We start from the raw sequence: 20,261 nt of genomic DNA, 5'->3' as shown, positions 1-20,261 counted from the left end.
CTTCCTAGGATCAAATCAATCTCAATCATCTCAATCTCATCAGCTCCACTCCACACATTAAATTGCCAGCTGTGCCGAGTAGAGAGGCCTGCCGTTGTTTCCAGTAGAGAGCTCCAGGTCCTTCTTGTCGACGTTATGTAAATCCGATGACACCTGTGGCCTCGTAATTATCTCCTTTCAATATACTCTCTCTCAGCACCTTGGCTTTAGCATTTCCAGCCAACTCCTCTTCAGCCAGACGCTGTGAGATTACTAGTGTCTCTTCATCTTTATAGGTGTGAGAGAGATCCTGGGTAACGGGGCTGACCCCTTCGCCCCTACTTTTGATTAATATGGTCATGGCGCTCGCTCACACTGAGCTCAGGACTCTGTTGCTCCTCCAGCTTTCCTTTTTCTCAGCTTCGACTCCATGAGGGCAAGCCCGTGGGATGCGATTGGCATACTGCGCCAGACCCGCCGCTCATTTGCACATAGATGAACAGAAATGGTCTTGGCGGCCACCAGCTGGGAAGAGCGCTTGATGTGAGGGGCTGAAATCAGTTCTGATTGTGGCTTTAGTAAGACGCATTCATCTGTCTCACAGTGACTCACTCGTCTGCTCGCTCTCCATCTTATTCTGCCTCGCTGTGCCTACGGGAGATGGAGCATGAAGAGCCAACAGTTTTTCAGAGACGTGTGAAAGACTGAGTGCAAATGAGATTGAGGACGCGCTCACAGATCTCATATGCGCACCAGTGTCGTCATTAGACGTGTCTGGTTTTAACCTCAGCAGTTTAGAGCCGATTCCTCACTTTACTAGTGCCGTCGGAAGCACGGTGTGCGAATATTTGTCTCTTTTAGATGTCTGTAGTATGCCTGCTGCATTTTCACTTCCCTTAGACGTTTTAGTTTTTATTGCTGGGAAAAAACAGTTCATAATCAAAACACAAATGAAGATATTTTTGATTAAATCCGAGAGCTTTCTGATCATGCATAGACAGCAATGCAACTGACATGCTCAAGGGCCAAAATGGTGGTAAGGACATCGATAAAATAGTCAGTGTGATTTATCTTATATATATATATACGTTATATAAGTTACCTATACTGTGCTGAACATAATTAGGACTTTATTAACTTGCTGTCTAGTTGATTTTTTTTAAAGGTTTTCACTAGGCTGTAGTATATCTGCTGCAGTTCTTTTTCAGCTTTGGCACAAATGAAAACTTTGCCAGGAGAGTTAAAGTGAGAAAAAGAAAAGGAGAAATAAATGGAATCTTTCCCGCTGCGGCCATCACACCTTCCCGGCCATAATGGTCGGTCCTGCGAGCCCTATCGATTGAAGTGCACAGTGCTTTCTGAGAGGGAGAGAAAGAGAGAGCAGTTGGCAGCTCCTGGGCTAATGGCCTTTGACAGACCTATCATAGATGTGATGCATTGCCAATAAGTGGGCCTTGGAACTGGAGTGAGAGAGTTTGAGATTACACAGGCTGATGCAGAGTCAACAGCGATGAGACGGGAACACTTTGTGATTCATGCACTTCTGTAGTCACACTTTTTGTATCTTTCACTTCCATTCATGCGCTACTATTCAAAAGTTTAAAAGTAAGATTTTCTATGTTTTAAAGAAGTCTCTTATGCTCATCAAGGCTGCATTTATTGGATCAAAAATACAGTTGTATACAAAGCATATATACATACTGCTGTTCAAAATGTTGGGATCAGTAAGATTTTATTATTTTTTTAAGAAGTCTTCTGCTAATCAGGGCTGCGTTTATTTGATTAAAAATACAACATTATCTGACATTGAAGACATTGAAGACTAAATAAATTAAAATAGAAAAACATCATTTTAAATTTTAATATTTCACAATATTATTTTTTTCTGTATTTTTTTTTAATCAAATAATGCCGCCTTTGTGAGCACAAGCGACTTAAAAAAAATGTAATCTTGCTGATCCCAAACTTTTGAATGACAGTGTATGTAATTTATAATATTTTTTTATAATATTAAATTTACGATTTATTATAATATAAAGTTTCTAATTAAGTAAAAAAAATCACAAGATCTCAAGGTTGCATTTATTTAATAAGTAAGAATATAGTAAAAACTGTACAATTGAGAGGGGGGGAAATTATAATAAACATTTAAAATATTGTTAATATATAGTTTACAGTTTGATAAAATCACAATTTAAAATATTGTTAATTTCTTTCATTTTATTATGGAATGTCTGATGGCAAAGCTGAATTTTCAGCATCATTACTCCAGTTTTCAGTGTCACATGATCCTTCAGAAATCATTCTAATCTGTTGATTTGCTGCTCAAGAAGCATTTCTTCTTACAAATGTTGAAATCAGTTGTGCTGCTTAACATATTTGTGCAAACCGCAATACTACTTTTTCAGCATTCTTTGATGAATAGAAAGTTCAGAAGATCAGCATTTATTTAAAAATAGAAATCTTTTGTAACATTATGCGTGTCTTTACTGTTACATTAGTCATTGCTGAAAAAAATCTTAATTAAAAAATAATTGTACTGACCCCAAACTTTTGAATGGTAGCAGTGTTTTGTATTTTATTCTCAGTCATTTTATTTTAAGTTTGAAATTATATGTAGTCTTACATAACTTATTTGTAGTCTTATATATTTTTTTTATTTTACTCATTATTTTAATATTTCATTAGTATTTTAAGTATGTATTAAGTTATCATTAATTGTCTTATATGTGACCCTGGACCACAAAACCAGTCTTAAGTCGCTGGGGTATATTTGTAGCAATAGCCAAAAATACATTGCATGGATTAAAATTTTTGATTTTTCTTTTATGCCAAAAATCATTAGGAAATTAAGTAAAGATCATGTTCCATTAAGATTTTTTGTAAAATTCCTACTGTAAATATATCAAAATGTAATTTTTGATTAGTAATATGCATTGTTAAGAACCTAATTTGGACAACTTTAAAGTTGATTTTCTCAGTATTTTGATTTTTTTGCACCCTCAGATTCCTGATTTTAAAATACATGTATCTCGGCCAAATATTGTCCTATCCTGATAAACCATACATTAATAGAAAGCTTATTTATTGAGCTTTCATATGATGTCTACATCTCAGTTTTGTAAAATTTAACCTTATGACTGGTTTTGTGGTCCAGGGTCACATATAAGTTTTGTAATTTGCTGCATAGTTCAGATTTATTGAACTCTGACCTACAAGTTCATATATTTTAACATTTCAAATGTGTTATTTTTTTAGTTCCAAAATGGTTTCACATGTCACGTTCAGTGTGACCAAACATTAATGCTCTCTGCTCGAACGGCTCCCTGCCTCGCAGTCTAGCGTGCGCGAATCGCCATCTGCATGTTTGCTTTTGTGTGCATGTTGCGTGTAGGAGGCGTATTCAGTAATAATCATTTTGTGTGTTATGAGTCACTCGCGATAATATCCATCCAAGCCTCCTGCCGCTCTAAGAGTTTATCTTCTCAGTAGGAGGAAGTTCCACATTGCAACAAGCCCGAAAAAAATAAAAAATTGCACCGTCGGCTGTTTCAGAAGCAGTCGAGTCGAAATTGGCCTTGAAATGAATCACTTGCTGCCATTTCTCATTACAACTTTATCTTGCGACTGGTTGTGCCTCCAGCTTTCCTAATTCTGATTGGTGTTCATGTGTTGTATTAGATTACGCTGGATGTGCTGGCTGATATGGGGCACGAGGAGCTCAAAGAGATCGGGATCAACGCGTACGGCCACAGACACAAACTCATCAAAGGCATTGAGAGGCTGCTGGGCGGTCAACAAGGTCAGTCCGGAAGCATTCAGCTCCAGCATCTCCTCTCAAACACCATCTGTTCATGACTGAACAAACTGCAGCACACTGAGGTATCTTATAGTTTTGTGTGCTGGTGTGCTTTCATTACAGGTGCCAACCCATATCTGACATTCCACTGTGCGAGTCAGGGCACGGTGCTGATCGACCTGGCCCCTGATGACAAAGAGTTTCAGTCAGTCGAGGAGGAGGTGAGAGTGGAATCGAAATCAGCGCATCGTATTAAAAAAAACATATGATTGCGTATTATAAAATGGTCAGCTGATTGGTCAGCATAGTATTTCGTCCTTGCTAAGTTTGGTAACAGCTACTGTTTTATACATATTTTTTAGGCTATTTTTTAAAATTTGATTACATTTTTTGTTGTGGAGCTATAAATGACGAAAGCCCGTTTTCACCACTGAATAAAAACTATAAAAGGTTATTAAAAGGCGACTTTTTCTATCACAATTCTGACTTAATTTTCACACAATTGGGATATAAACTCACATTTGCAAGTTGTAAAGTCAGATTCGCCAAATAAAAACTCGCAATTTTGACATTTCTCAGAATTTAGAGATAAACTTGCAATTGTGTTATATAATTAAATTTTGAGGGGGGAAAATGTTTTATTATTTTGTGAAAAGTTATAGCTAATTTTATTTCATTTCGTATTTTTCTTAATTAGTTATCATTTATTGTCTTACTTAGGATTTTATTTTACTTATTAGTGTGCAATGAAAAATTATAACAAGCTAATTATTAATTAACTTGCTTATTTTGCTATTTTATTTAATTTATTATATTTTAGTGTTTGATATATTTTTTTAATAGTCTTAACTTATTTCTAGTCTTATTTTATTTACATTTTTTTTTTATTTTACTGAGTGATAAAACTAAAGCCTGTAGTGTGTAATAAATTAGCATTTATTGTCTTAGAAATTATTTGTAATCTTATTTTATTATACTTTAGTGTGCTGTGAAAAATTATAACTTAACCTAATTATAAATGATTTGTTGTCTTATATTATTATATTTCATTAATTTATTTAATTATAATTTGGTGTTTGTTATAGTTTTTTTTTAATAGACTTATATAACTTATTAGTAGTCTTATTTTATTATTTTACTTAAATTTTCTATTTAAAAATTTTACTGTGTGGTAAAACTAAATCCTGTATTGTGTAATAAGTTATAATTTTTTTGTCTCATCAAAATTATTTGCGATCTTATTTTACCTTAGTATGAGATTTGAAAAATTATAACCTCTTTTATTTAATTTATCCAAATTTTTTTTATTTATTTAATTTTTTATTTATAATGCTAAAGACTAATTACTTCTGTTACTCTGCTGATGGGCTGCATGTTCTTAAATATTTTGTAATGTAACATGACATGTAATGAAGAATTATGTTTTTGTTTTTCAGCTGCAAAGTACGATCAGAGAGCACAGGGACGGTGGCAATGCTGGGGGTGTTTTCAGCAGATACAACATCCTGAAGGTGAATATGACTTCTAATTTGATTTCCATTAATACCTTTGATAAGTTCATAGTTTGAATGCTGATGTTAGAACTATATTCATTGTTGGTGCAGATTCAGAAGGTGGTGAACAAGAAGCTGCGGGAGCGATACGCACACAGGCAGAAGGAGATCGCGGATGAGAACCACAACCACCACAACGAGCGCATGCTCTTCCACGGTACTGTCACGAGATGAATGACCTGTCAGAACTGCTATTTGAGAAAGTTCAAGCTAAAAAAAGAACCTTTTATTACCCATGTCTGACTCGAAAGCTCCTTTCAAAGAATGTAGTTCTAATTTTCTGCTTTTTACGTAAGGATGATCAGTTTTCTTTTTCTCCTCATCTACAGGGTCACCGTTCATCAATGCTATCATTCATAAAGGGTTTGATGAGAGGCACGCTTACATAGGAGGGATGTTTGGAGCAGGGATCTACTTTGCAGAGAACTCCTCTAAAAGCAACCAGTATGTGTACGGCATTGGCGGAGGGACAGGCTGCCCCACACATAAAGACCGCTCCTGTTACATCTGTCATAGGTACATATACATCTGATTCTTCCTCTTTCAGAGTTATCAATAGATTCTTGACTTGCTCTGATACGAATGAAATACAGGCGCAGTGACTGTACTTGACCAGCTGGTGGTGCTGTGTGTCCTAGAATCCAGTGCTTTCTCAACTGGTTCAGCTTCAGCACCCAGATATAATATTGAACATCAAGTGTTGACCCAGGACAAAAAGACACAGAAATGCATAAATATGAATTACACTTACTAATATTCATTAAAATTCTAAAATATTATTGCATGAATTCTAAAAAGTAATTGATATTTGTTGAAACTCAATATTTCCCATATTACAAATTCCAACAAATAAAATGTAAATAGATTCCATGTTCTACTACTTTAATTCTAATAAATAAAGTTGTGGTATTAAATGTATAATAATAATAATAATAATAATAAATTATTTTATTTTATTATTTTATTTTGTTGTTGTTATAAATATTATAATAATAATAAAGTTATAAATTGTACTGTTTATAAATATAAACTATATAAATATAATAAAAGTATACATTTTATTGTTTATATTATAAATATAATTATTATTATTTAAGAATGCTGTTATAAATTATACTGTTTGTAAATTATTATAATATATTTATTATTATTATTATTATTATTATTGTTATTGACTGTTGGTTCTAGTAAATAAAGTTAAGTTGTATTATATAATATAATATATAATAATTATTAAATGTTGTTTTAAATATTACAATAATTCTTTAATAATAAAAATGTTGTTATAAATTATACTGTTTATAAATATAACATATTTAAATATAATAATCATATAAATAATAAAATAATAATATAATGTTGTTATAAATGTAATAATTATTATTTAAATATGTTGTTGTTAAATTATACTGCTGTTATAAATATAATAATTATTTAATAATAATGTTGTTATAAATTATACTGTTTATAACTATAAAGTATTTAAATATAATAAAAGTATATATGAATTATTATACTTTAATTAGTATTATATATTAATTGATGTTGCTATAAATATCAGTATATAAATATAATAAAATTAGAATTTGTTTTATAGTTATTCATATTTTTGCTATTGTTTAATATAATTATACTGAATTATACTGTTTGTATATAAATATAATAAAAATATATACATTATAATTAATTTTATTGTAATTGCTGTTATTATTCATAATAATAATACAATTATTGTTGTTATTATTTAATATTATTGTTATAATTTACACTGTGATTAATAAATATAAATTGTATAAATATAATACAATTATAAATTATATTACTTTATTATTATGATTAATATTATCATTATTATGTAATAATAATGTTGTTGTTATACATTATATTGTTTATAAATATACAATATTATAAATATAATAAAATTATATAAATTACAAATTATTATTATTAATAAAGTTATTATTATTATAAATCATACGGAGATATATTAACATAAATTATATAATACAATTATATACTATTAATAATTAATAATATAATTATTTAATAATGTTGTTATACAATGTATTGTTTATAAATATAATATATATAAATATAATAAATCTATATAAATGATAATGAATTTTGTTGTTATTATTAATATACTGTGATTTATAAATATAAATGATATAAATAGAATACATTTATAAGTTATAATTTTAATATTATTGTTGTTGTTATAGATTATACTGTAATTTATTGATAATAATATATGTGTGTGTGTGTGTGTGTGTGTGTGTGTGTGTGTGTGTGTGTGTGTGTGTGTGTGTGTGTGTGTGTGTCATTTAATACAACTATATATGCTTTTTAAGGCCATTTTTGTTTATGTATAGCTGTTTCAATGTATTATATTTAAAATGATACTGTGATTTATAAATAAAAATAAATTGTGTTTAAATGTTATATTTTGTACAATTTCATATATATATATATATATATATATATATATATATTTATATACATACATACATACTTTCTTTTTTCTTTTTTTATTATTATTGCAAATATAATTATTTTGTTCACAGGCAGATGCTGTTTTGCCGGGTGACTCTGGGTAAATCCTTCTTGCAATTCAGTGCCATGAAGATGGCCCACGCTCCTCCAGGACACCATTCTGTCATCGGCCGACCCAGCGTCAACGGCTTAGCCTACGCCGAATACGTCATCTACCGAGGAGAACAGGTGAGAAACCTCATATACTTACCAACTGCGAAAAAGCACATTTTTTCAGCTAGCAGATATTCGGTTTACCTCCAACTCTTTGTTTTTACAGGCCTACCCAGAGTACCTCATCACATACCAGATCATCAAGCCAGACAGCACACCTCCATCCCCAGCAGCAGCGGAGCAAAAGTCCTAGTCCACGCGGACAGCCTCAGACTGTTACCCAAACATCTCACACACAGTCTCCTCACACGATAGGAATCACATCCACTCACCCATAAACCTCAACGCTGCTTTTTTAATTTGCAGTTAGGCTCCATTTCTATCCCCGTGAGTGTTTACAAGAAAGAGTTGCCTTGGCTGGCCATGTCCTGGCCCTCCTTTTCAAGTTCAAGGGTCAGGATATAGCCATTAACGCAGTTTCAGGGCTAAACGAAAGGACTGCTCCATGAAAAAAAGACAACAAGTGACCTCTTCCCCATCATATTCTACTCATTCTAACACTGTTCGAGCATTAACGTCTTACTTTCAAACAGTTTTACTGTTACTGTGATTACCTTTCTGTTTATTTCCACAAGAACGGACCACGTCTCAAAAGGGACCTGACGTTTCAGCAATCCTCCTTTCCATTATCGAAGACCCTGGAAATCTCATCGCAATGGTTTTAGATTTTTCGTTATGCATTATTAAAAAAAGCCTTAGAGGGGTTTTGAAGCAAAAAGAATGTTGATGCAGAGACCAGAACTATTTAAAAGCAAAAATAGTTTGTTTCTTTTTTTCCGGTACTTGTTTTTGACATATCTTTGCACAGGAATACTGGTCAGAATGTCCCATTCCATTGCCATAGCCCAATCCGAAATGCATCTTTTAAAGAATTTGCACTTTTAAGCAGGACTTAAGTTATTCAGAATAATTTTAAAAAGACTTAGGTAAAAAAAAATGTCCAGTAATGTACAGGTTGTGTAATGGACAATGCCTTTGTATAGCTTTTAATGTTGTTTACCGATGCAGAGTGGGTTTTATTAGTACTGTAAAGGAAGTGGGAATTCTTGCTTTCAGATCTTTCCTTCTATATATTTTCGGACGACCGAGCGACTCGGCTTTGGAAGTCGCTCCTTTTGCTTTCGATATGTTTTGGATCCTGACCACAGGAATTCCTCAGTCTTGTTCATTCCAGTCCTGTTTCTCTGGCGTCAGAGAAACGCCTCTTTTACGAGGGTCTCCGTAACGTTTTTCCTGTTACACACTACTACTGATAGCGGCGGCTCGGCTGACTCGCGTTCATGTTACAGAATGAAATGAAGGACGTGGCTCTACCTCTGGAAGTCTCATGGTTTGGTTGCTTTGCTCAGGTGTAGTTTGTGGTTCTGTACACGTGTACTGGAGGTCATCTGCCTTACTCTCCAGGATCCTGTGTGTTCAAAACTGAGAGAAGAGAGCAGATCTTTCTTCTCCTCTTAGTAGTATGAGCACAGACATGTCCACTGCTCCCTTCAAGCCAATACGTGGGAGACCAACTCCTGAACTGTTTCTCAATTCTCTGAGCTGTAATTTTACTTTATTTCCATGTTCCTGTGAACTTTAATCAAAAACGGCTTATCTACCATAAGCCATCTGCGGACTAATCAAACACTCGTCAATCATGTAAAATGGTCTTAATAAAGTACATGTCATAAATACTGTCTGCTGTCGTTTCTCACACTTGCTGAACCCTCATTCAATTTCATTCTCATGGAATATAAATATTATTCCATCAGGTGATATTTTAAAGGCTTAGTTCACCCAAAAATAAAAATTCTGTCATTACTCACCCTCACGTCGTTCCAAGCCTGTAAGACCTTCATTCATCTTCAGAACACAAATCTGAGAGCTTTCTGACCCTGTTAAAATATTTCATTTGACGTCAGTGATTCAATTCAAAATTTTCTTCTTTTCCAGGTCAGTCTTCAACATGGTTGGCAGGTTTTCACAAAAAAAAAAAAAAAAAATAGCCCAATCGGGTTTCGGGGGTTAAATATCACCTTATTGGTGTTGCTTCAACCTGCGGCAACAGTGTTAAAGGTATAGTTCATCCAAAAATGAAACTTAGCCAATTATTTACTCGTTCTCCAGGCATCCTAGGTGTATATGACTTTCTTCTTTCAGACAAATCCAATCGGAGATATATTAAAAATAATTCTGCCACATCCGAGCTTTAGAATGCCAATAGATGGGTGTTTCTCTTCATTAGTCCAATAAAGTGCATCCACCCATAATAAAAAGTGCCTCACATGGCTCAGGGGTGTGAATAAATGCCTCCTGTAGCTAATCAATGTGTTTTTGCTAGAAAAATATCCCTATCTAAAATGTAATAATCACTTTAATCTAGCCTGTCTGACAGGAGGTGGCGCTTATGGAACAGCAGTGATACAGTGTTTTCTTGGCTACCGCTGTAAACAAAGCAGCTTTGCGATTTTAAATAATATATTAAAATGTATTATATGAAGGTAAGATGAAAAAAAAAAAAAAAAAAACATCTGAACCTGAAGATAGTCAGTTCCTCTCAGAGATACATTTATATAAATCCCTCAACCCCAGTTCAGTATTTAGAATTTTCTTCCAATAGAGGATTTGCACTTACATCACAATTTGGTCAGTTACCCGGATGCGTGGCCATATCAGAGATACTCGGATGTAAACAACAGCATGGATTGCACAGTTAATGTACTAATGAATACATTCGGCTTTTATTCTGTCCAAATTATGGGAAAAAAACATGTGGAAGCTTCTAAAGCATATGAGAAGAAGGACTTAGTAAGCAGGAAAGGGTGCACTATTTTGACAAACTAAAGTTAATAGGTGGTAAAGATACATACAAGCCGCCTAATATTTCACCTACCTGACCTGAAATGATAAGAACAAACACGAATGTTGTCAAGATTCTTGCCCTGGAAATCTGGTTAGTTTGGCCAACCACAAACGCCTTTTGTTCCTCAGACAAATTTTTTTCATTTTGATTAGCACAGCCCAAAACATGACAATAATTGATCATTTTCAGCATCATTAATAAGCAAAATATGTAAGTTATGTTCAATTCAGTGGCAAAAATAATGACTTCATTTAATTTCTTTTCTGGGTCAGTCTTCGACACACATTCAGGAGAGCATCACAACTTATGCGTGTACCAGGGTTGCCAGGTTTTTACAACAAAACCCACCCAACTGCTTCTCAAAACTAGCCCACTAAGGTTTCAGAGGTGGTCGCCCTTTAAAAATAGTGTGCTGGAGGGAAAATACTATTTTTTGTCGAGTTTTCCCTGGCAAAATTCGCATTCCAGGGGCTAAATATCATGTTATTGATGTCGTTTGAACCCGCGGCAAAAGTAGCCCAATTCCACAGGAGGGCGCAATATTTTGACAAACTAAAGTTAATAGGTAGCAGTATTAATTATGAAATTAGCCTAATATTTTACCTATCTGACCAGAAATTATGAGAACAAACACAAATGTTGTCAAGATTCTTGCCCTGGAAATCTGGTTCAGTTTGGCCAACCACACACGGCTTTTTCTCCTCAGACAGTTTTTTGCACTCTTCTCCTTGATTTGTCATAATTTTTGGCAGTCTATAGTAGGCCTACACTAAATGTGTTTTGCGGTCTGACTGATTAGCACAGCCCAAAACATGAAAATAATTCACCATTTTCAGCAGCAATAATCAGCAAAATATGCGAGTTTCGTTTGGTTCAGTTGTATTTCTGAAGATGAACGAAGGAAAGACATGAGGGTGAGTTAACCTCAGAGAAGCAAGCATTGATTTTGATGTTGTTTTTGTGTTTTATAAAGAACATTGGTGATACAAAAATACATTTATGCTTATTTAAGTCGGCTAAGCTTTAAATGTAAAATTAGCCTGCATAATGGAAAATCGTGGAAAACCTGCAAATATCAGGATAAATATGTATCGTTTAAATATAAAACCTGTTCAATCCTAAAAGAAAAAAAAAAGCCTCAGCGTTTCTGAGAGCACCGATTATTACTTTAAATTCACATTGGGGTACATTAAACTAAAGGTTTAGCGACTGTTTACTTAATATGTAACAAAAAGGTTTTAAATATTACACCAAATAGTCAACAACGGTTGCTATATTTAAGCTTCTGTTTCTAAGCTTCGAATTTTAATACAGATGTATGTGAATTAATCACTTGAAACGTACTGCAGTGTTGCGACAGCGTGTCACTGAGGGTTAAGTGTAATATGATCAAATACGCCGTTGCTATTTCGGCGTTTTTCAGCGAACTTCTCTGGAAATGAGTAGGAAGGATTGTTTCCATGAGTCAGAATTGACGGTGAGGTGAAATCCACTCTCAAAATCCACGGTAGGAGGCGCTGTGGCTCTTCAAAACCAACCTCCGTTCCATCTATTCATTATCCGTCCCTCATTTATCAGATATAATACAAATTCTCTTCTCCTGCATAATAGCGCGGGTTATTCTTTTCTATCTTTTCTTAGTTCATGTAAGAAATAATGAGATGGCTCATGTTCTATTCATTTTACAAAATGATTGCGATATTACTTACAGGCCTACTGCTATACAGCAGAATGTGATTCATCATCTGTAGCTCGTCTTCGTCGATCCAATTAAATCAGGCCACGCTTTCATTAAAGAACACAGTTTATATTTAACAATGACAATCGTGAGATAAATAAAATGTACATATAATACAACAGAACAGGGTAGAGTTCAAAAAATCGTAACCCTCTGAATGATATTGCCATTAGCCGTCGGACAATAACATCTTCACAAGTACAGTAAAAAGTATTGCGTTCATCTCAGTGATTGACAGACAAACAAACCACGTAATATGCCAAAAAAAAAAAAAAAAGAGTGGGAAACGCTTGTCGATTAGAACTTAAATTCCGGCGAGGTGCAAAACGAACCTTAAATCAATTTTGCATCACTTAAAAGTGCTATAAAACGCGCCCGGGATTTCATAAAAAAAAGACGTAGGTTTCCACACACATAAACATACCAGCTGCTATATGGACTCTTCAAGGCATTTTTCACCTCACAGAACTTCTCAAACGGGAATATTACAAACAAATTGTGGCTCCCCAATCGTTCCAGTGTAAAAAGTTTCAGTGTATTTTCTTATGCTATACTTTAAATAGTCTTTTAATGAGAACATTCTGTGCGGAAGTCATTGTCGGTAAGGCATACAGCAGAAATAATTCATAAGATCTCCTCAGTACAAACTACCAAAGAAAACAAACGTCTCAAACCATGTTCACATAATATACCAAAAGAAAACAGACCATACAGTGCTTTGGTGGCGACAGGGAGGAAGGAGAATCAGGTTATTGCTCTGATCTGTGACAGGAACGGATCTGTATTGCAGATTAAAATGCTTAGAAGGAAAGGCGAAGTGAGCGTCTTGTGAAAGTGTCTGTGTACCTTCTTTGTACAAGGCACTGACAAATGCAAAACCAACTCGATGAAAGACACTTCCTGCCAAAGGTCACGTCACGACTGTCTCTGTTAAAGGAATTCAGGAAGGCCGGCGAAAGGAAGCGATAAATGGGAAGTCCAAACGCAGTGTGAAGAACCTGTCAGGGTCAAAGGACCTCCTGCACTTCATTCCCACCAGCTCCGCAGGCCAATCGCAACATCTTTGGAAGTGAACCTCAGGAAATGAAGGAGATGAACCGTCCCCACAGGATATTACGACTTATTCTTCTGATATTAATGCACAGCGAAGACCGCAGGGTGAGTTAGATGAAGACGGGTCACCAGCGAAGATTCAGAGCTCAGCTGGAATGACCGCATGATTGTGCCAAGTGAGGAACATCACCCTTTTTCAGTTCAGTTTTTTTTTTCAGTCTCGCATTGTATCAGCAGCTTGGCGAGGTTGTGATGGGACTCTGTAGGTAGTTGAGGCTGCTGGACTGGCTGTGCGTCACTACTGACACAGGGAAGCTGAAGATGAAGGGAGACGTGGGGGTGGAGGAAGACTTGGGGCCGAGCGTGGCAGAAGGGCTGGCGGCCTCTACAGAACAGGAAGTGGCCAGCACCTGAGACTCGAACTGCAGCAGCTGACCCATGAAGCTGAAGTTGGGGGAGATGATACTGCGCCGCTGTTTAACAAACTCGAAGGCTTCTTCCAAACGCACCCGCTTTTTCTTCATCAGGTACGCCAGGCAGATAGTGGCCGACCGAGAGATGCCAGCCTGACAGTGCACCAGAACACGGCCGTTGGAATCCTTGACAGAGTCTGAGGAAAGAACAGAGAGTTTGGTTAAGCACAGATGTAGCCCAGACATGAGTCATCTTACTGCATTTACAGTGACGTTGACGCCCACAACACTTTGATGCAGTTTCAACAGGGAATATATAATGAGTAATACAATTATATACATGTACAGTGTTTACCATTATTTAATATTAAACTATAATAATGATAATAATAAATTATAATATATTATTATTATTACATTTTAATATGTATTCAATAATGTATTTAATAGTAAATTAAAGTACAAAACGTCTTTCTTATTTAATTTAATTTTAATAAAATGATTATTTAATATCGCATCTAATTCAGTTTAGAGTGAAAACTCACAATCACAACTCGTCTCAGATAAAATATATTTGAGATTCAAGTAAATGGTGCAAGAATCAAAAAAGTAAACTGCAAACAGAGAAACCTAGACTGAAACTATGAAAGTTGACCAAAGTACTAAAGAAACTATTCATTTACAAAGAAAATACTTGAGTGTTCGCATTTTCTTTAGACGTTGGACGACCTGATTTAATTATCTTGCATGCAGGGTTGTCAGATTTTCACAACAAAACCCACAAACTCGCATTTCAGGGGGTAAAAATCTCCCAGTAAAAAAAAATAGTGTGGCCAGGGGGTAAAATACACATTTTTGGCAGGGTTCCCCTGGTAAAATTTGCATTCCAGGAGCTAAATATCACATTATTAGGGTATGTGTGTGTACTGTGTATATTTATTATGTATATAAAATACACACACATGCATGTATATATTGTATATATAATATAAATTATATGAATATAAATATATACATTTTATATATATATATATATATATATATATATATATATATATATATATATACACATATTTTCAAAATATATACTGTATGTATGTGTATTTATATTTACACATAATAAATATACACAGTACACATGCGATTAATCACGATTAATCATTTGACAGCCCTATTTGCATCCCTCACTAGTATCAAAAGCCTATTCAATCAAACAAGAGACTGTCTGATTGATATGTAAAACAACCAATCACAGTGAAAACTAGTACTTTTTTGAAAAGACACCAATTAAACGTCTAAACAATCAAATCTAAAAAATAAAACGTAATATTAAAATGAAATGTTAAAATACAAAAATTAAATACAAATACACAATAAGCTGTGATCTGTTGGAGTTATCACCACTTAAAACGTCCAGTAATAAGGACAATGCATTTCTAGAACTGGAAATTACACATTTACCCAAAGCTGATAGTCACAGTTGGACAACAAACACTCAACACCCAGGCAAAATGGTCTGAGGTGGATTTCACACCGTTGTACACACAGACACCTCCTGCCATTTCTAACAAGCTGCTAATTAACAAAAAAGTGGCATGTCCGTGGTACAAAGAGAGACTAAGCACGTATATCCAAACATTAGTAGGATTGCTTTTTCCTGTGCACTTGACTGTCTGCATATACGCCTTTGCACAGCCATACACACCCAGATCTGAGGTAACTCCAGTATCAAGGCACCCCTGAATGGAGGATGAGTCAGACTCTGGTCCCTAAGCTCTGCACTCTGACGCATACATACAAGCACATGTACACACACACACACACACACACACACACACACACACACACCTAGGATGGTGCGATCAAATGCGGCAAGCCTACTTGGGGGCCTTGCTTTAGTGCAGAGGATGCTGAGCTGAAATTGGATATACAGGATTCCCAACCCCCCCTCCTCGCTCAGTCACGGAAACCCTTTTATGAGGAAGACCCACCCATACCGCAACATTCATCCCATATTTTACACCTATGACACACAGACTATATACAATAAGCTCTATACATCATGCATAAATGACAAAAGATGAGCTATTGAAATGGATGCAAGGCTATAAATGAGAGTGTAATTGTTGAAAAAAACTCTGCAATGCAGATCAACGTTTTAATTGCTGATGAATTGCACGGCATTTGCAGTTGAATGGAGCCATAACAACCAAGAATAATTTACACCTTGGTGGTTACACCTACACTAACCATGCAAACCCACAATTTACTAAATCAAATAACATAAAAATAAAAATAAATATTTAATGATCATACCTATAAATTCAATGGCTTCGATGAACCAAGAGCTGATGTCCTCTTTATGGTTGTCTTCCACCGGGATACACTTGTACTGGTAATCTCCTTCAAAATGGTTCGGACAATTTGAAGATACATTCAATAGAGCAGAAATGCCCATTCGATCTAGCATGTCCTTTTTAGATGCATGGAGAGCACTGCCTAGAAATAAAAAGGGAAGGATTTCCACAGGGCCACCCTGTAATAAAAAAATTGCAAAAAGTTCATTAATAATGAATACTGTAAATAAATTCATTTCAATAATTTCTCTTTCAATTATATTCATGAAATCACAGCCTTCTCGTTATAAATCATCAAAGCATTTGCAACCGATTACAGCCTCAGACCATTTACACCTCTGTTTGCTATAAAAAGGTCACGCTAATAACGTCCAGTTTATTTATTCTGGAAATGTGTATCGATTCGGCCCACTGTTATGTCATGGGTGGCCTGATTAACAAGCTGTAGAGACAGGAAATGATCGATGTGGGAATCAACGCTGAAGCGTACTGGAGTGTCTGACACAGTACACCCCCTATCACAGAGGAAGGCCGGACGAACGCACTCTAAAGCACTGCTATATCAGCCCGGAAAGAGCAGCGGATGACAGTAGTCAACAGGACGTTTAATGTTACACAATGCTGCCCATTAGCTGACCTCAAAGTATCCACTGCTGCTAATGTAGTTACCTGGTCATGCTGTGGAGTTCCGCAGGAGGTGCAACTGCTCTCCACACTGGACTGAGGGCTGGATACTGCCAGTGTTTTGGTTTTCAAACAGTACTCGGGATATTGTGTGGAAAATCTGTCGTAGCCTCCTAGAAAGTGAACACATACATTAAATACATTTGTTCAAACTGCATCCTGCTTAAAGAAATTTGGTTATTAGGGGTTTTTTAAACTAGCTAGGCCATGTTAGATCAGGAAATTTAATTTCCCCCTAATTTATACTCAAATTGAATGATTTCATTTTTATTTAGGTCACAGAGGTTGCATTCTTGTGCTTGTGTGTACATTTCAAGGACACAAAGATAGAGATAAACAATCATTTAGTAACCATGATAATCTCACTTTTGTCTTTTCAGACAAGCCATGCTTTGCCATTTTGAATGCATTTGACACAATGGCCTACTAAATAATACAATGTATGACTCTCTATAAATAATTGGTTTGTGACTATAACATAATTAAAATTAGAACCGGTACAGGTTACTTAAATACATAGGAGTTTATTTCTAATTGGTCAAGTTGAATCATGTTAACTGGTCAAGCAGAGAATGACCAGCTTTGACCAGCTAGCCTGTTCCAAAAAAACAGATCTTAAACTAGATGTACCAGCAGAGAAAATGGCAAAGTACATTACATCATTATCTTAGAGCTGACTCGATGCTTACATCTGACCACAATGAAAACTGAACATGGCAGATTACAATAACACAACATATTTTGTGTAGTGTAGATTTGAATTTACCTTTAAGCAGGTAGACTTCTGTCCTAAACGTATCCCTACACAAAGCGTTATGTACCAGGGTGATTGTGCTGTCGTCTTTCATAGTGTCTGTATCGGAGCTCCGCTCGTCGTACAAGACCACGGCGGAGTAGAGCCCTGATTTGAGACGGGCTCTGGCTTCATCGTCTCCGGAGAGAATCTGGTCCAAAGTCACGGAGCCTTTCGCTCGCCTCCGGACTATTGTGTTACAGCGAATATTGACGGCACCGCGGAGGTGGCCGGCGCTGAACGCTAGAAACGACCTGCAGTCCAAAAGCAGACATTTCCCACTGTCGTCCTTCATCAACCTTTTCAAAACGCTGCAATCCATTTCGCAAAGTTCGTCCATTGTGACCATTTTCCTCCTCCGACGGGGACTGGTCACGGTCAAATGGTGGCTTAATAACAACAATACGTCAAATCCAGCGTTGCCAGTGCGCAGTGTAATGTTGTGTTACCCTCCTGAGAGCTTTACTACCACAGGCAGTTCTCTTTCCGTTTTATGAATGGGCTTCAGACGCGCACTCCATAAAAGGATCGCGACGTCACAATGGAGATGACGTCTGCTACGAGCTCCATTCATTAGGCGCTCTTCATTCATAAGAGTCAACGACGGTCGATGGAGACCGCCTTCCTCGTCTAAACCAGAATTCAGCCATCAGATATTTCTTCAGAGGCGAAGAAACCGTTTGCTGTAGTGAAATTTAAATAATAATATCGAAGGTAAACAACATCTGCTGGAACAGTTGAATTAGACGATACACCTACAGGCAAGGCGATGTTCAAATAAAGCCTTTGTTTAATTAACACGAAACCACAGTGAGCAGTTTTATTATATAAGAACGCCATAGTAAAATGAGTTAACTGTAAGTCACTGTAACACAGTAATATAGCCTAATTTACAGGAAAATGTAATGCATTTTTAATAAAGCAAACAAACTAATTAATCAATGCATGAATGATTTCCATTTTGGGGAATCATTCATGTATGTAAACGTTTGTTTAAATTTGCCATATTAGCGATACTCGGTAATTTATTATTGAATATGCTGTTCTGCTAATTTATGCTGTTTAAACCATGGAAAAAACGTGTGGGGAATCCTAAATCATATGTGACCCTGGACCACAAAACCAGTCATAAGGTAAAATTTTACAAAACTGAGATTCATACATCATATGAACGCTCAATAAATAAGCTTTCTATTGATGTATGGTTTGTTAGGATAGAACAATATTTGACCGAGATACATCTATTTGAAAATCAGGAATCTGAGGGTGCAAAAAAATCAAAATACTGAGAAAATCACCTTTAAAGCTCTCAGAATTAGGTTCTTAACAATGCATTTTACAAATCAAAAATTACATTTTGATATATTTACAGTAGGAATTTTACAAAATATCTTCATGGAACATGATCTCTACTTAATTTCCTAATGATTTTTGGCATAAAATAAAAATAAAAAAATTTGACCCATGCAATGTATTTTTGGCTATTGCTACAAATATACCCCAGCGACTTAAGACTGGTTTTGTGGTCCAGGGTCACATATAGAGAAGGACTTAGTAAGCAGGAAAGGGCACAATATTTTGACAATATAAACTTAATAAGTGGAAAAGATATGTAGCAACAGTGTTAATTAAAACATTAGCCTAATATTTCACCTACCTGACCTGAAAATGATAAGAACAAACACAAATGTTGTCAGGATTCTTGCCCTGAAAGAAGCTGTAGGTGGTTCGCACTCTGAAAAAACTAGACAAAGTCTTTGCCAAAAAGAATCAACTGTTTTAATAGAGCAAGAGCAGACGTTTCAGCCATCCAGCTATTCTTAATGCTCTTGATTCTTGCCCTGGAAATCCTGGTTCAGTTTGGCCAACCACAAGCATCTTTTGTTTCTCAGACAGCTTTTTGCACGCTTCTCCTTGATTTGCTATAACTTTTGGCAGTCTATAGTACTCCAAATGGTTTTTTTAATTCAGTCTGACCGATTAGTGCAGCCCAAAACATGACAATAATTGACCATATCTATAATCAGCGAAATATGCAAGTTTCATTCGGTTCAGTGGCATTGTTTATGTTCAGTGCCACCACTAAGACTTTAAGTACCTTGATGCTGTTTTATAAAACTGTAATGTGTTAATAGTAACTGTAAACTGCCATCTTCCAATTCATTTTTTCACTAAAATGTTCTGACAACTGATTTGTGGCTCTCTTTTGGTCTTTCTATGTAAAGAGTTAATTATTGCTTTGATTAATTATTGTTGCCCTACAGGGGGTGTTGGGAACCCGTCTGAATTGATGGAAGCATGAGGGTGAGTTCTTTATTGACTCAAGGGATTAAGAAAGCCC

General features: G+C 35.5%; 2 protein-coding genes across 2 annotated transcripts in view; one reads left to right on the top strand and one right to left on the bottom strand.

Moving 5' to 3' along the window:
- Positions 1–9,711, top strand: part of tnksa (tankyrase, TRF1-interacting ankyrin-related ADP-ribose polymerase a) — a 154,521-nt gene extending 144,810 nt beyond the window's left edge. The window contains exons 20-27 of the mRNA XM_073824012.1: positions 584–675; positions 3,661–3,781; positions 3,902–3,999; positions 5,215–5,289; positions 5,383–5,488; positions 5,661–5,847; positions 7,896–8,052; positions 8,144–9,711. Coding sequence (XP_073680113.1) covers positions 584–675; positions 3,661–3,781; positions 3,902–3,999; positions 5,215–5,289; positions 5,383–5,488; positions 5,661–5,847; positions 7,896–8,052; positions 8,144–8,230 — 923 coding nt within the window. The 3' untranslated portion in view covers positions 8,231–9,711. The remainder of the gene's footprint in view (positions 1–583; positions 676–3,660; positions 3,782–3,901; positions 4,000–5,214; positions 5,290–5,382; positions 5,489–5,660; positions 5,848–7,895; positions 8,053–8,143) is intronic.
- A 2,965-nt stretch (positions 9,712–12,676) lies between these two features.
- On the bottom strand, positions 12,677–18,375 carry dusp4 (dual specificity phosphatase 4). Its single transcript, XM_073824647.1, has 4 exons — positions 17,894–18,375; positions 17,113–17,240; positions 16,403–16,622; positions 12,677–14,283 (listed from the first exon to the last, which is right to left on the bottom strand). Exons 1-4 carry the CDS (start codon positions 18,267–18,269, stop codon positions 13,904–13,906), a joined length of 1,104 nt encoding a protein of 367 aa, XP_073680748.1. The 5' UTR covers positions 18,270–18,375; the 3' UTR covers positions 12,677–13,903.
- Between the last annotated feature and the right edge of the window lie 1,886 nt (positions 18,376–20,261).

This window comes from Garra rufa, chromosome 19, assembly GCF_049309525.1.
Source record: "Garra rufa chromosome 19, GarRuf1.0, whole genome shotgun sequence".
Lineage (NCBI taxonomy): Eukaryota > Metazoa > Chordata > Actinopteri > Cypriniformes > Cyprinidae > Garra > Garra rufa.
Note: the sequence above shows the minus strand (reverse complement) of the source record. Positions and strands in the feature narration are given on the sequence as shown.